The 14,891-nt window shown below is 37.9% G+C and overlaps 1 protein-coding gene across 1 annotated transcript in view; it reads right to left on the reverse strand.

Annotated features, from left to right (window-relative positions):
* Positions 1 to 8,803: 8,803 nt before the first annotated feature.
* The window catches only part of LOC134326146 (zinc finger protein 271-like), a 105,709-nt gene continuing 99,621 nt past the window's right edge, over positions 8,804 to 14,891 (reverse strand). Inside the window, exon 6 of the mRNA XM_063008349.1 lies at positions 8,804 to 9,794. Within this exon, the coding sequence (XP_062864419.1) occupies positions 8,953 to 9,794 (842 nt within the window). The 3' untranslated portion in view covers positions 8,804 to 8,952. The remainder of the gene's footprint in view (positions 9,795 to 14,891) is intronic.

A 14,891-nucleotide genomic window follows, 5' to 3' on the forward strand; every position in this document is an offset into this window, starting at 1 on the left:
CTAATAACACTGCTACAAGGCCTTAATACCTGGACCAGGAGCATGCGTCCTGAAGGCAAATCGAAAAAAATAAAAGGGACCATGTAACCCAACAAGCTTCTGATAACATCAGATAATATGCATCCCCAAGTCACCAGGGACTTCAAACGAAACACCAGGAGAATCCTTCACAACCAGGACCCCAGTGAAGCATCACCTTACTGCACAGCATGACATCCAGTTCTAGATACCCTATGTGTGGGATATCCAGCCCATTGGCGGCCTGAAGCTGTAACCAATGACTAGACTGGAGATCATGACCCCAAGGTTCAAACTACTAAGAAAAACTGTTACTGTAGACACCATGGAATCAGTATCTAACAGGACAGAATCCTAGAAGAAGGAAAAACATATTTCCCATCACACTCATGTGCCAAATAACCTGGCTGTTGGCATCTTTGACAGATGACATGCCCCTGATGAGAGGGACAACTAGGCCCCAAGAAAGTTAAAACAGCAACCCTTTCCTGACGTAGCCGTTCGCTATCAGCCTTAAGCCGCGACACTAGGTCTCTGAGTCGCTGTATCTCCTCCTCCATCCGAACAGAGGGCAAGCTGCACCAAAACTCAGAACAGCATTAAAACTATCCAGTCCCTCAAAGAAGTGCTGCTGTTTTGCCTTGAATAGAACTAAAGTTTAAATCCTTATTACAACCAAAATTACCACATAAACACAAAAAGGACCCTACGTCTCTGGTTCTCAAAAGTGAATCCTGCCGACAACGCCAGATTGTGACGGAGTGGTCATTTGGACGTGGTGTGGTTTAGTTAAAGTTTAGGTTAAAGTTGCTCGACAACGCCACCCAGGGGAATTTCACCCCTAGGAAATATTTATATAACGGGCACTTAAGGCCCTGAAAGAAAGACACCCAGGTTCAAACACACTTAGAGACCAGAGACGTACTTCCAACATTTAGTCAATTTCATTAACAATTGTTTTATTAACAATTATTAAAAAGTTTCCACATGACAAGCCACGTTCTGAGACAGACACAATTAGTATAAAATGATTAGCCACATCACATTTAATACTCTATGGGTCCATTTACAATTTATAAACAAGACTGAGACAGGAAGGAACAGGGCTGAGGGCTTACCACCACAGCAGAAAATATGGAAGTAAAGAAATCTCCTACACTACACACCACACGTGATCACACCGCACACCTCAATAACACCCAACGTGCTCTAAACTGCAGGGCACGTGAAAGAGGTTCCACCACCAAAGTCTGTCTGCCTCCTGCTTTGGCCCACAGCTCCTGTCCAGCCAGAGGAAAAGAAAGAAAACAAATAATTCTCCAATACAATACACCATAAATCAAAATAAATGGAAACAATTATATAAACAAAATGTATTTATACAAAACAATAACTCAAAATACGAATCAGACAGAACAGTAATGTAGACAAAAATGACAAAGTCCGACCAAACAGTTTAGGCAAAACAGCAATCCAGACAAAACAGTAGTTCCAGCAGAACACTATTGCCGGCAAAACCGTCTCTTTAGGCAAAACCAAATGCAGGCAAAACAGTCTCTCAGGCAAAACAGCAGCACTCAGGAAACTGGAACCGAGCCAGCACGATCCAGGCTAAAGGACCTATAAAATACACAACACTTAAAATGATCAACTCACACGATGACCAATTTAAAAATAAATCGTATACCTACAAGGATACAGCAATGCAGTTTTCCACGCAGTGGAAGTCAGAGTACAGACCAGCGGGCACAACAGCTACCGTAGTCACCGTAGTGTAATGTGGCCACTATTTCCATTTGACTGGAGGCGAAACACGCCAACAGAAACGCAGAGAAAACCCGCAACATAGCACCGGTACTACAAACACAAGCCCACATGGCTTTTAATCGTTAAGAAGCGATTCACCGGGAGACACAAAGTCGAATCCGTCCATGCTGAACGCCGCCGGCATGGACGTCAGATGCCCCGGAAGAGGAAACAGCAGGAAGTGCACCACAGGTAGCCAACCAATACCCATACTTATAGCATGGGAAAGGACCGCCCAGCAATTTAAAGGTACCTACAAATCATCCTCAGCTGGAGAGCAATTTAGATTAAATCAACACAAAACCCCATCCTGCTACATAAGCAATGTTTTCCTTTCAGCTGTTCCAGTGTTTAGTGGTCGCAGCAGCGGATCTGCTCCTCTTGGTGCAACCATCTATTCAGGCTTGGGACCAGCACTGAGAGTGCCCTGACAAGTGCACCTCACAAAGGCTATGCTATATCAGTCATCTCCTCCCACCTTGGACATCAGCCAATCAGATCCTTGACTAACTATTAGCACTGCTTCACACCCTGAATCCCTAAATGTCAGCATTAGTGGACTACACTGCAAAAAATGATTTTTTGACTCAGTAAATAGAGTACTTTATACAAGAATATTCTAGTACAGTCTTGCTACTTAAGAATTTCACATATAATTTAGTGTGTTACTCTGTGTTTCTTTGTAACTATTTGTCATCAAATACATTAGTAAATTTTATTCTAAATACCAAGTAAATTTAACTATGTTTTTTATTTCTTGGATTGAAGCAAAGCAAAACTGAAAGCTTCTGGTAAATATTACTATATGTTCCACGCATGCACATTGCCTGGCAAGTTCGGACATGCACAGAGTGCAAAACGAGCTGCTGATTTTTGAATCTTCTTAAGTCTTCTCGAAGTTTTTCGGTTGTTGAGGACATACTTTGGCCAAAGGGGACTGTTTTATGGTAAGTTGTTATTTAAAAAAAAAATATTACCGTGCCAGTTAATATTATAAATATTTAAAAAGTTGTTTAACTTTCTACACTATTGACTCCAAATTAGCGTCTGTTTGCATGGCAGAATTCATGTTATGTAGTTATATTAATCGGGATAACTTGTTCCGTTTAATGCACGTGGGCTTAAAACATTGGTTCTAAAATAGTTATTTTGTCTCATGATTATGAAAGCCCATTTTGCTACTTAAAGATAAATCTGTCTGAGGCTGTAGTCCCGGGTCTTTCAAATACAAATGTGCATTATTAGGCGACCTGTAAGCAAACCTTCAGAAAGTAAAATTAATTATAATATGTAACATAACATTCTGAGGTCTACATAAACGTTATAATTACTAACTTATAATGTTATTTTTTTAATCTTTGTCTTAGGTGAAAGATGAGTTCAGGAGGAGAACTACACCTGGAGCGAGTGTTTCTTTTAGTGATGGGCAGATGAAGCCTCACTGAAGCTTTTGAAGCTTCTTCCTGATTGTGCTGAAAATGATTTGAAGCATTGAAGCATTGAAAGTTGACATCACAGCAGAGTGACACCTGGTGGCTTTAAAAATTTATTGCAGCCTGCAGCTGCTGAACACTAAAACATACGAACCCTTGGTAGTTTAATGGATCACTAAATATTTTTATTCTGCAAATAATTATCTTTACTTATTAAAACGTTGCGTTGAAATTTGTCATGTACAATTCTCTGAGACTCAAAGAGTGATCAGGGGTTTTACTGTCTCTTAAATAGTCAGTGAGATAAGGGACAGCACCAAAGCTTTGAATCAGTCCCACCCATTTCTGGTGGTTCATTGACGTTTTCGAAGCTTCTGATGTCATAGTCACGTGACGGTAGGGACTTCAATACAAGCTCCGATACACTGAGTCGAATCAGTGAGTGTTACAAAAGTGACATTCTATTTTTATTTTTTACTGCAAGTTTTCAGAAAAAATGTTTGAAGGATTGATATCATTTATTTTGTCCTTACACTGTGACACTTTTTTAGTTTGTTTTCCATTTCAGTTTTAACTTTTGTGTAGCGAGCAAGACTTCAGAAAACACGCTGTTTGAAAGACATTTTGTCCACTGAACTGTAAGTGAAAATGCATTTCCATTAATTGAGCAAAACAAATAAAAAAGTTTGACAAAAAATGTTGTCTGTCTGTTATAGTTGCTTTTAATGTGTTTAATTGAATAATGTAAAATTATTTAGCATTTTAATAATATATAGCATTTTATAAGCTATGGTTTAATATAGTGCTGCGTTGTTTGAGTAAAATCTACTAAGATACAGCTATTAAAATATACTTGAAGCAGTGTGTAGCAATTAGAATTGTAAGTAACTTTCACTTGATTATATGGTCTGTTAAATTTACTAGCAGTTTGTACGTGGAAAAACGTTCCTAAGTTTTTTAAGTAAATCTTACTCCACATTTTTTGCAGTGTAGTGTACTTTACAGCTGTGTAACAACTAAACATGTGGAACTTAATGTCAATAAACTTTCAATAAATCTGGATTTTGCTTCTGTTTTTTGTTTTTAATTAAATCATTTCTGACTTTTAACCAATTCGTGCTTCTAGTTCCAAACACCAACCAGATAGATTTCACTACTAAAAAAAAAAAGAGACGTCATCAGCATTTTACAAGCAAAGCCATTATTAACTTAAACAAAGTTCTATATAGTTATCAGTAATGTATTTTGAATCTGGGTGAAAGTTTGTGTGTTTAATAAAGACTAAAATATTCCATATTACATTTACACCGTTGACACCAGGTAAAGATGCAGTACAGGCCAAATCCGATCATTTTGACAGATGTACAGTGTAACGGGAGCGACTCAGCAAATACTGCTTTAAAATAAAAGTCCAACAATACAGGGTGTCCCTAAAGTCTGGACAATTAACCATAATTTGAAATAAAAATGGAATGTATTCTATTTGGGAATTCATACAGGGTGTATGTTTTCAACCTTCTCTTAATATTATCCAAATATCACATTCATTGTTGTACATATAAATAATAGATCACATTTCATCCTTTACAGTAAGGAAAATAAGTATTTGATACACTGCTGATTTCGAAGTTTTCCCACCTACAAAGAATGGAGAGGCCTGTAATTTTTATCGTAGGTACACTTCAACTGGGAGAGACAGAATCCAAGAAAAAAAAAAGCCAGAAAATCACATTGTATGATTTTTAAATAATTAATTTGCATTTTATTGCATGAAATAAGTATTTGATCACCTACCAACCAGCAAGAATTCTGGCTCTCACAGACCTGTTAGTTTTTCTTTAAGAAGCCCTCCTATTCTGCACTCATTACCTGTATTTATTGCACCTGTTTGAACTCATAACCTGTATAAAAGACACCTGTCCACACACTCAATCAACCACACTTCAACCTTTCACCATGGCCAAGACCAAAGAGCTGTCTAAGGACACCAGGAACAAAATTGTAGACCTGCACAAGGCTGGGATGGGCTACAGGACAATAGCAAGCAGCTTGGTGAGAAGGCAACAACTGTTGGCACAATTATTAGAAAATGGAAGAAACAATGATGATCCAGATGAGGCATGGGAGAAGGTCATGTGGTCAGATGAGACCAAAATAGAGCTTTTTGGTATCAACTCCACTCGCCGTGTTTGGAGGAAGAAAGGGTATAAGTACAACCGTCCCAACCGTGAAGCATGGGGGTGGAAACATCATACTTTGGGGGTGCTTTTCTGCGAAGGGGACAGGACGACTGCACCGTATTGAAGGGAGGATGGATGGGGTCATGTATAGTGAGATTTTGGCCAACAACCTCCTTCCCTCAGTAAGAGCATTGAAGATGGGTCGTGGCTGGGTCTTCCAGCATGACAATGACCCGAAACACACAGCCAGGGCAACTAAGGAGTGGCTCCATAAGAAGCATTTCAAGGTCCTGGAGTGGCCTAGCCAGTCTCCAGACCTGAACCCAATAGAAAATCTTTGGAGGAAGCTGAAACTCAATGCTGCCCAGCGACAGCCCCGAAAACTGAAAGATCTAGAGAAGATCTGTATGGAGGAGTGTGTGCAAACTTGGTCAAGAACTACAGGAAACGTCTGACCTCTGTAAAGGTTTCTGTACCAAATATTTACTTCCGTTTTTCCATTGTATCAAATACTTATTTTATGCAATAAAATGCAAATGAATTATTTAAAAATCATACAATGTGATTATCTGGAATTTTTTTTTAATTTTTATTCTGTCTCTCACAGTTGAAGTGTACAGTACCTACGATAAAAATTACAGGCCTCTCCATTCTTTGTAGGTGAGAAAACTTGCAAAATTGACAGTGTATCAAATACTTATTTTGCACACTGCTTAAAAACTTCTCTCTAACTATCTCTTAATGTTTGTAAAAATCTTGCTATTTTTATTTTTAGTTATATTTTATTTATATTACTTTTAATCCCTCAAGCAATTTCTACTTCATTTTTATCTTATTTTTCATTGTGTACTTCTTATTCCGGCTGTGATTTGATGTAATCTTATGTAATATATGTGTTGGACACACACATGGACACAGGAAATATGTTTACTAAAATACACACACATACCTGTACATATCACATCTCAAATAGTGAAAAACACAGTAAAACATTATTGAATAATATTCTAATCAAAAAAATATTGTTGAAAATAGTATTGAAGTAATAGTTCAAAAGTACTGAAATTTATTGAACAAATGCATTTTACCGATGTGTCCAGACTTTAGGGACACCATGTACATCTACAATTTATTTATTACTATATTTGAGTTATTTATGCAATATTTAACACATATGTGTTTTTAATTGCAACAGTAGGTATTACAGTGGGACCAAAAAGTATTTAGTCAGCCACTGATTGTGCAAGTTCTCCTACTTAGAAAGATGAGAGAGGTCTGTAATTTTCATCATAAGTACACTTCAACTATGAGAGACAAAATGAGAAAAAACATCCAGGAAATCACATTGTAGGATTTTTAAAGAATTTATTTGTAAATTATGGTGGAAAATAAGTATTTGGTCAATAACAAAAGTTCAACTCAATATTTTGTAACATAACGTTTGTTGGCAATGACAGAGGTCAAACGTTTCCTGTAAGTCTTCACCAGGTTTGCACACACTGTAGCTGGTATTTTGGCCCATTCCTCCATGCAGATCTCCTCTAGAGCAGTGATGTTTTGGGGCTGTCACTGGGCAACACGGACTTTCAACCCCCTCCACAAAGTTTCTATGGGGTTGAGGTCTGGAGACTGGCTAGGCCACTCCAGGACCTTGAAATGCTTTTTACGGAGCCACTCCTTCGTTGCCTGAGAGGTGTGTTTGGGATCATTGTCATGCTGGAAGACCCAACCACATCCCATCTTCAATGCTCTCACTGATGGAAGGAGGTTTTGGCTTAAAATCTCAGGATACATGGCCCCGTTCATTCTTCCCTTAACACGGATTAGACGTCCTGTCCCCTTTGCAGAAAAACAGCCCCAAAGCATGATGTTTCCACCCCCATGCTTCACAGTAGGTATGGTGTTCTTGGGATGCAACTCAGCATTCTTCTTCCTCCAAACACGACGAGTTGAGTTTTTACCAAAAAGTTCCATTTTGGTTTCATCTGACCACATGATATTCTCCCAGTCCACTTCTGGATCATCCATATGCTCTCTGGCAAACTTCAGACGGGCCTGGACATGTACTGGCTTAAGCAGGGGGACACGCCTGGCACTGCAGGATTTGAGTCCCTCTCGGTGTAGTGTGTTACTGATGGTAGCCTTTGTTACTTTGGTCCCAGCTCTCTGCAGGTCATTCATCAGGTCCCTCCGTGTAGTTCTGGGATTTTTGCTGAGATCTTGCGTGAGGCCCAGATCGAGGGAGATTATCAATGGTCTTGTATGTCTTCCATTTTCTTACAGTTGCTCCCACAGTTGATTTATTCACACCAACCTGCTTGCCTATTGTAGATTCACTCTTTCCAGCCTGGTGCAGGTCTACAGTTTTCTTCCTGGTGTCCTTCGACAGCTCTTTGGTCTTGGCCATGGTTGACTGTTTGAGGCTGTGGACAGGTGTCTTTTATACAGATAACGAGGTCAAACAGGTGCCATTAATACAGGTAACGAGTGGAGGACAGAAGAGCTTCTTAAAAAAGAAGTTACAGGTCTGTGAGAGCCAGAAATCTTGCTTGTTTGTTATTGACCAAATACGTATTTTCCACCATAATTTACAAATAAATTCTTTAAAAATCCTACAATGTGATTTCCTGGATTTTTTTTCTCATTTTGTCTCTCATAGTTGAAGTGTACCTATGATGAAAATTACAGACCTCGCTCATCTTTCTAAGTAGGAGAACTTGCACAATCAGTGGCTGACTAAATACTTTTTGGCCCCACTGTATGTATCTATGTCTACTTTATCTTGTCTTGCCTGGGTTAAAACTGTTCTTGTGTCGTCTTGTGGAAGTTTAATGTAAGAAAATTGTAAGAGAACCATGTTTTTAATTCTATTAGACAATCAGAGAGAGATGAAGGAGGAAGAGTAGCCGTGAGCACAGTGGACAGGTATAGCTCGGTGTCGTCCGCATTACAATAAAATTGAATGTTGCATTTCCTAAAGATTCGTCCAATGGGAAGCAGGTAAATTATAAATAGTAAAGGCCCCAAGACAGAGCCCTGAGGGACACCACTAGTAACAGGAGTTACTGTGAACATACTGTACACGTCTAGAAATGTATGAAGAAAACCAATCAAGCAAAGCATCACTAAGACCAATATATGCTAGTTCATCCAATACCTTTTATTTTCAATTCACTTCCACTATTAACTGATAGCATTCACTTACATCAGGCTCTAAACCTCCTGGTTCTACCCACCATTCACTCCACTATAGATAATCACATTATTTCCCAGTAATAGTTTAACCTAAAGATTTATACTTTTATTATTACTATTTACTTATACATGTTTACTGTGTAATTAATGACCTATTAATTACACAGTATAATTCATTCATTGCTAAACATTTCTCCCCAACACTCACTCACTCACTATATTTTGTATTTTTATATTTTAGCTTGTTTGGTACAATCTGATGAGTCACACTTGTGTCCAAGTGCTGATAAATGAGCAAAGCAGCTCCAAAACTGTGAGCATCATTTCTGTAAAATGTGAATGCGCTGGTGTGTTTTGAGTTTACTCTGTGTAATAAAACTCTTCCCACACTGTGAGCACAGATACGGTTTCACTCCAGTGTGAATGCGCTGGTGTGTTTTGAGATAACTCTGTGTATTAAAACTCTTCCCACACTGTGAGCACTGATATGGTTTCTCTCCAGTGTGAATGTACTGGTGTAATTTGAGATTACTCTGTTCAGTAAAACTTTTCCCACACTCTGAGCACTGATATGGTTTCTCTCCAGTGTGAATGCGCTGGTGTCTTTTCAGATCACTCTGTCTATTAAAGCCCTTCTCACACTGTGAGCACTGATATGGTTTCTCCCCAGTGTGAATGCGCTGGTGTATTTTGAGAGCACTCTGTTCAATAAAACTCTTCCCACACAGTGAACACTGATACAGTTTCACTCCAATGTGAATGCGCTGGTGTCTTTTTAGATTACTGTGTTGATTAAAACTTTTTCCACACTGTGAGCACTGATATGGTTTAACTCCATTGTGAATTTGCTGGTGTTTTTTCAGATCACTCTTTGTATTAAAACTCTTTCCACACTGTAAGCACTGATACGGTTTCTCTCCAGTGTGAAAGTGCTGGTGTATTTTGAGCTCAATCTGTCTAATAAAACTCTTCTCACACTGTGAGCACTGATACGGTTTCTCTCCAGTGTGAATGCGCTGGTGTATTTTGAAAGCACTCTGTCTATTGAAACTCTTTCCACAATGAGAGCACCGATATGGTTTCTCTCCAGTGTGAATGCGCTGGTGTATTTTGAGAGCACTCCGGGTACTGAAGCTCTTCCCACACTGTGAGCACTGATACGGTTTCTCTCCTGTGTGAATGCGCTGGTGTATTTTGAGAGAACTCCGGGTACTGAAGCTCTTCCCACACTGTGAGCAGACGTTTCCTTCTTCCTGTGTGGGACTGAGAGAGGTGTTAATGCTGACAGTACCAGAGGACGTTTGCTGATTACTGGAGCTACTGGTGGGTGTCAGATCCTCATGTTCAGTCTTAATCTTCACCAGAGTCTCATATTTATCATGGTTGCAGCTCTTGATGTGATTGTGGAGCTGATTTTGGGTTGGAGAGGAACGTGGACACGAGGAGCAGCAGAAATCCTTGTTCAGTTCTGAAGCAGAAAATAATCAAATCCATTTATAATATTATAAATAATCAAATACATTTATAACAGTATAAATAATAAAATAATAATAAATAATAAATACTGTTAGTAATTGTTAAACTGAGATCTGATGCTAAAGTCCTGTAATGTGATTCATCCTGCATTCATCATTTCCTGCTCACACTGATCTGCATGAGCACAATACAAGCTTTCACTGTATGATGCTTCATCCCAGGTTCCTCTGATTCTATTCAATCCAAATCTTATTTTACTCAAGATAAAAAATATCTTACTGAGTTCATCTTTATCTTCAGGTTCTTCCTTCTTCACAGGCTTCATCTGGAAACCTCCACACTGTCGGTCCACTGGGGTGAGGTGTTCCTCAGAGGTGATGTGTTCCACAGGGATTAAAGATCCTTCACCTGAAATTCATCAATATGTGAAGAAGAAACTCAACAACTGGAGGAAACTGAAGGTTGTGGGTTTTCGTTACCACAAATAAATACTACCGTACTTAGATTTAATCCAGACTGAAGTGTATCAGCACTTCTCCACAGGACAGTACGGTACAGTACAGGTTCTAATCCCACTATCCACATTTTCTTATTATTTCTACTATACTAACCAAACTGTACTGTACTAACATGGCAAATTGCTCCACATTTACTTACAGAAGTAACTTCCATCTTCTTCCTCCTCCTTTTTGATTAGTTTCTCTTGGAATCCTTCATTTTGTAGATCTATGGGGGTGACGTGTCCCTCTTCTGCTGACTGCATTATTAAAAGATCTGACAGGCAGACAGACAGATAGACAAATGTACTTTATTCCCTATTAAAGAGAAATCCAGGAATACTCTTTCAGACTGTTTTAACTGATTATTTTTAATGCTGTGAGGCTGTAAACAAAGTGAAAATATTATTGAAACTATTGTGGGACTGAGCAGCATCAGACAGAAAAGACTTCTAATAGAACTTTTTGGGTTGGTTTCACAGACAGGGATTAAGTCTAGTCCTAGACTACACAGCATTTTGAATGGAGATTCTCTATTTAAAGCTAAATGTAGTCCTGGACTATAAGCCTTAATCCCTGTCTGGGAAACAACCCTTTGAGTTTGGTGGAAGTGGTTTTGTGGCCCAAAGTGAAATGATTAAGTCTGATGTTCTTTACATCTAGTTTCTCATCCACTCCCAATAACAGTGCTGTACTAATACTTTTAACTTTTACTATAAACCTGTAAAACAACCTGTAAACAAAGCTACAAGAACTCGCTGTTTGTATAAAACATTACAAACTGTAAACAAAGCTGAAAATGTGACGCGTTTATATCAAAATGTTAGATTTAATAATGAATTAACTCTGAATCCGTTACAATCCACTGATTCATCGGTTCAATGAATCGGTTCATCAGTACTGAATCATGTGTGATGCTAACAGTTAGCGGAGCAGATAATAGTTTGTTTGTTTAAATAAAACTGGAGTTAAAGCTCCTTAAATCATCACAGTGATGTTTTATTATGAACTCTAGTTTTATTGTTAATTAGAATGTAGTTATAATTAAATATAAGGGTTATAATTAAATACATATTTTACTTACAGATGAGGCTCTACAGTACAAACACAGCAGCTTCTTGTTCTTCTTATGATGTTTAATGGCGGTTGGCAGAACAACTTAAGACGCACCAGCGCCACCAACTGGACTGGAGTTGAACAGCAGCCCAGCTATCAATTTTTGGTTCCCAGAACGTTCCGGGAACGTTAGTTTTTGGTTCCCAGAACGTTCTGGGAACGGATCATTTTGGCTGCCCTTTGGTTCCCCAGGAAAGTTTTCTTTACGGAAATAGAACGTTCCCGTTTGGTTGTGCATTATAGTTGTGGGAACGTTCCCCTAACGTTCCCGTAACCTTAAAATTATTGAAACCTTAAGGGAACCTTGTACTAACCTTTAAATTATTGAAAACTTTAGACAACCTTGCAATAACACTCCGGTAACACCAGCAGCCCGTGTCGGCTCTGACTCTTTTTGAATGACTGCCCAGAATCGGGCCAAATACACTGGCCCAAATCCGGATGCCAGATCTCCGCCGACTCTCCCATAACTGGGCCGGAATTGCCCCCAAAGCACTACGATACCATTTATTTACCGTTTTCTTCTCCTTTCACATCCTCATAGATAAAATAGTAGATTTATGCTACAGATTAACTACAGATTGTGCAGTAGAAAGTATTTTATTAAGATAATTGCAGCAAGTAGTATAATAATAAAGACCAATTACAAAAGTGAACCAAAATGACTATATGAATACTATATATAGAAAACAACATATAATTGCATATAAAAATAATAATTATAAAAGTAAACTAACTGTATATATATACAATATAAAGAAGTACTGTTTGTTTGTTTATTAGGATTTTAACCTCATGTTTTACACTTTGGTTACATTCATGACAGGAACGGTAGTTACTCATTACACAAGATTCATCAGTACACAAAGTTATATTGAACACAGTCATGGACAATTTAGTGTCTCCAATTCACCTCACTTGCATATCTTTGGACTGTGGGAGGAAACCGGAGCACCCGGATGAAACCTGCGCGGACATGGGGAGAACATGCAAACAACACAGAAATGACCCAGACCGCCCAACCTGGGGATCGAACCCAGGACCTTCTTGCTGGATCTTGTGACCTTGGCTGATGATCTACGCCGGATGTTAGATGCTGCAGAGTAGTGTTCATAGTTTTTACTCATGTATGAGAGGTGAATAAGCAAATGTGGCTCAGTGATGGTAGTGGACACTTGAATATCTACAAAAAATACAAGGGACAATCTTTGGGTTATAAAATTATATACGATCAGCCATAACATTAAAACCACCTCCTTGTATGTATACTCTTTTTCTATCAGCTCCACTAACCATATAGTTTACTAACCATTTACTGACTTTCCCTATGGGATTAATAAAGTTATCTATCTATAGGTGCACTTTGTAGCTCTACAGTTCCACTGTCGTCCATCAGTTCCTCTGCATACTTTGTTAGCCCCCTTTTACCTTATTCTTCAATAGTCAGAACCTCCACATAGCCACCTCAGAGCAAGTATTATTTAGGTGGTGGATCATTCTCAGCCCTGCAGTGACACTGACGTGGTGGTGGTGTGTTAGTGTGTGTTGTGCTGGTATGAGTGGATCAGACACAGTAGCGCTGCTGGAGTTTTCAAATACCGTGTCCACTCACTGTCCACTCTTAAATTATACACACCTGCTTTGTTGGTCCACCTTGTGGATGTAGTCAGAGATGGTAGGTCGTCTGTTGCTTATTATTGTATTACTATTATTGTTGTTGTTGTTCTTGTTGCTTATTGTAGCTTTTAAGTTTACGTTATCCACAGTATTCAATGAACTTTAATTATTTAGCTGCTGTTGTCTAATGCTAGAAACTGTTAGCCTTTTAGCTAACGTTACCTGAAGTGTTTCAGTTCAGACTACCAGTTAACCTGAAACTCACTAGATAACATTACCTAACAGTTTCCATTTCCAAATTGCTCTCTATCTTAATCCAGAACTCATTAATAGACTTTCTGCTTACATTTTACTAAGTAAAACGTTGTTAAGATTAAACGTTTATTTACCTCACACGAACGAACGATTTCTCATTTTCAACAGCTCGCGTGGCACTGTTGCCATGGTGACGCTGTTCTGCCGGCGCTGAATCAGAGACTGGACGCTGGGCCACAGCCGGACAACCAGCGTCGGCGCGCACGCGTTTCTACGAGCACCAGCCAAACCCAGCTGTGGTAACAACTGGGCCGGATCTGGCTACATTGATTCTGGCCGATTCTGACACTCGGCCGACTGTGCCGATAGAAAAGTGGGAACTGGGCCAGATGATTGTGCTAGCTGGGGAGTAAAGTAATCCCATTACAATTTTAGTTAAGTAATAAGTAATGAGTAATGGATTACTTTTTTTGAGTAACTACCCCAACATATATGTCAGTTATTTTAATTTAAAATTAAGATAAAAAAATCCATGATATTTTGATATTGGAGACAAATAAATCTATTCAACTATGATATGATTTAATATAATAAACCCAAACTATTTTTAATATACACATATTAATGTCCCTCACATCCTACAAACCTTGTTTTTTAAATAATACTTTTATTTTAAATTTATTTAAATTTATAGTTTATATCAATGAATACGTAATAAGTGTTTATAAGAGATACATCTATTAAACTCTTACATGATTTAATAAAAGAAACCCAAACTATTTTTAATATACACATATTAATGTCCCTCACATCCTACAAACCTTCTTTTTTAAATAATACTTTTATTTTAAATTTATTTAAATTTATAGTTTATATCAATGCATACGTAATAAGTGTGTATAAGAGATAAATCTATTTAACTCTTATATGATTTAATATAATAAAACCAAACTATTTTTAACATACACATATTAATGTCCCTCACATCCTACAAAAGTTATTTTATAGATACTACTTTTATTTTTAATTTATTTTAATTTATAATTAAGATCAATGAATCCATAATACTTTTATAATGGAACTAAAGAAATCTTTTAAACTCTTACATGATTTAATAAAAGAAACCCAAACTATTTTTAATATACACATATTAATGTCCCTCACATCCTACAAACCTTCTTTTTTAAATAATACTTTTATTTTAAATTTATTTTAATTTATAGTTTATATCAATGCATACATAATAAGTGTGTATAAGAGATAAATCTATTTAACTCTTACATGATTTAATATACTAA

The sequence above is a fragment of the Trichomycterus rosablanca genome, chromosome 14, assembly GCF_030014385.1.
Source record: "Trichomycterus rosablanca isolate fTriRos1 chromosome 14, fTriRos1.hap1, whole genome shotgun sequence".
NCBI lineage: Eukaryota > Metazoa > Chordata > Actinopteri > Siluriformes > Trichomycteridae > Trichomycterus > Trichomycterus rosablanca.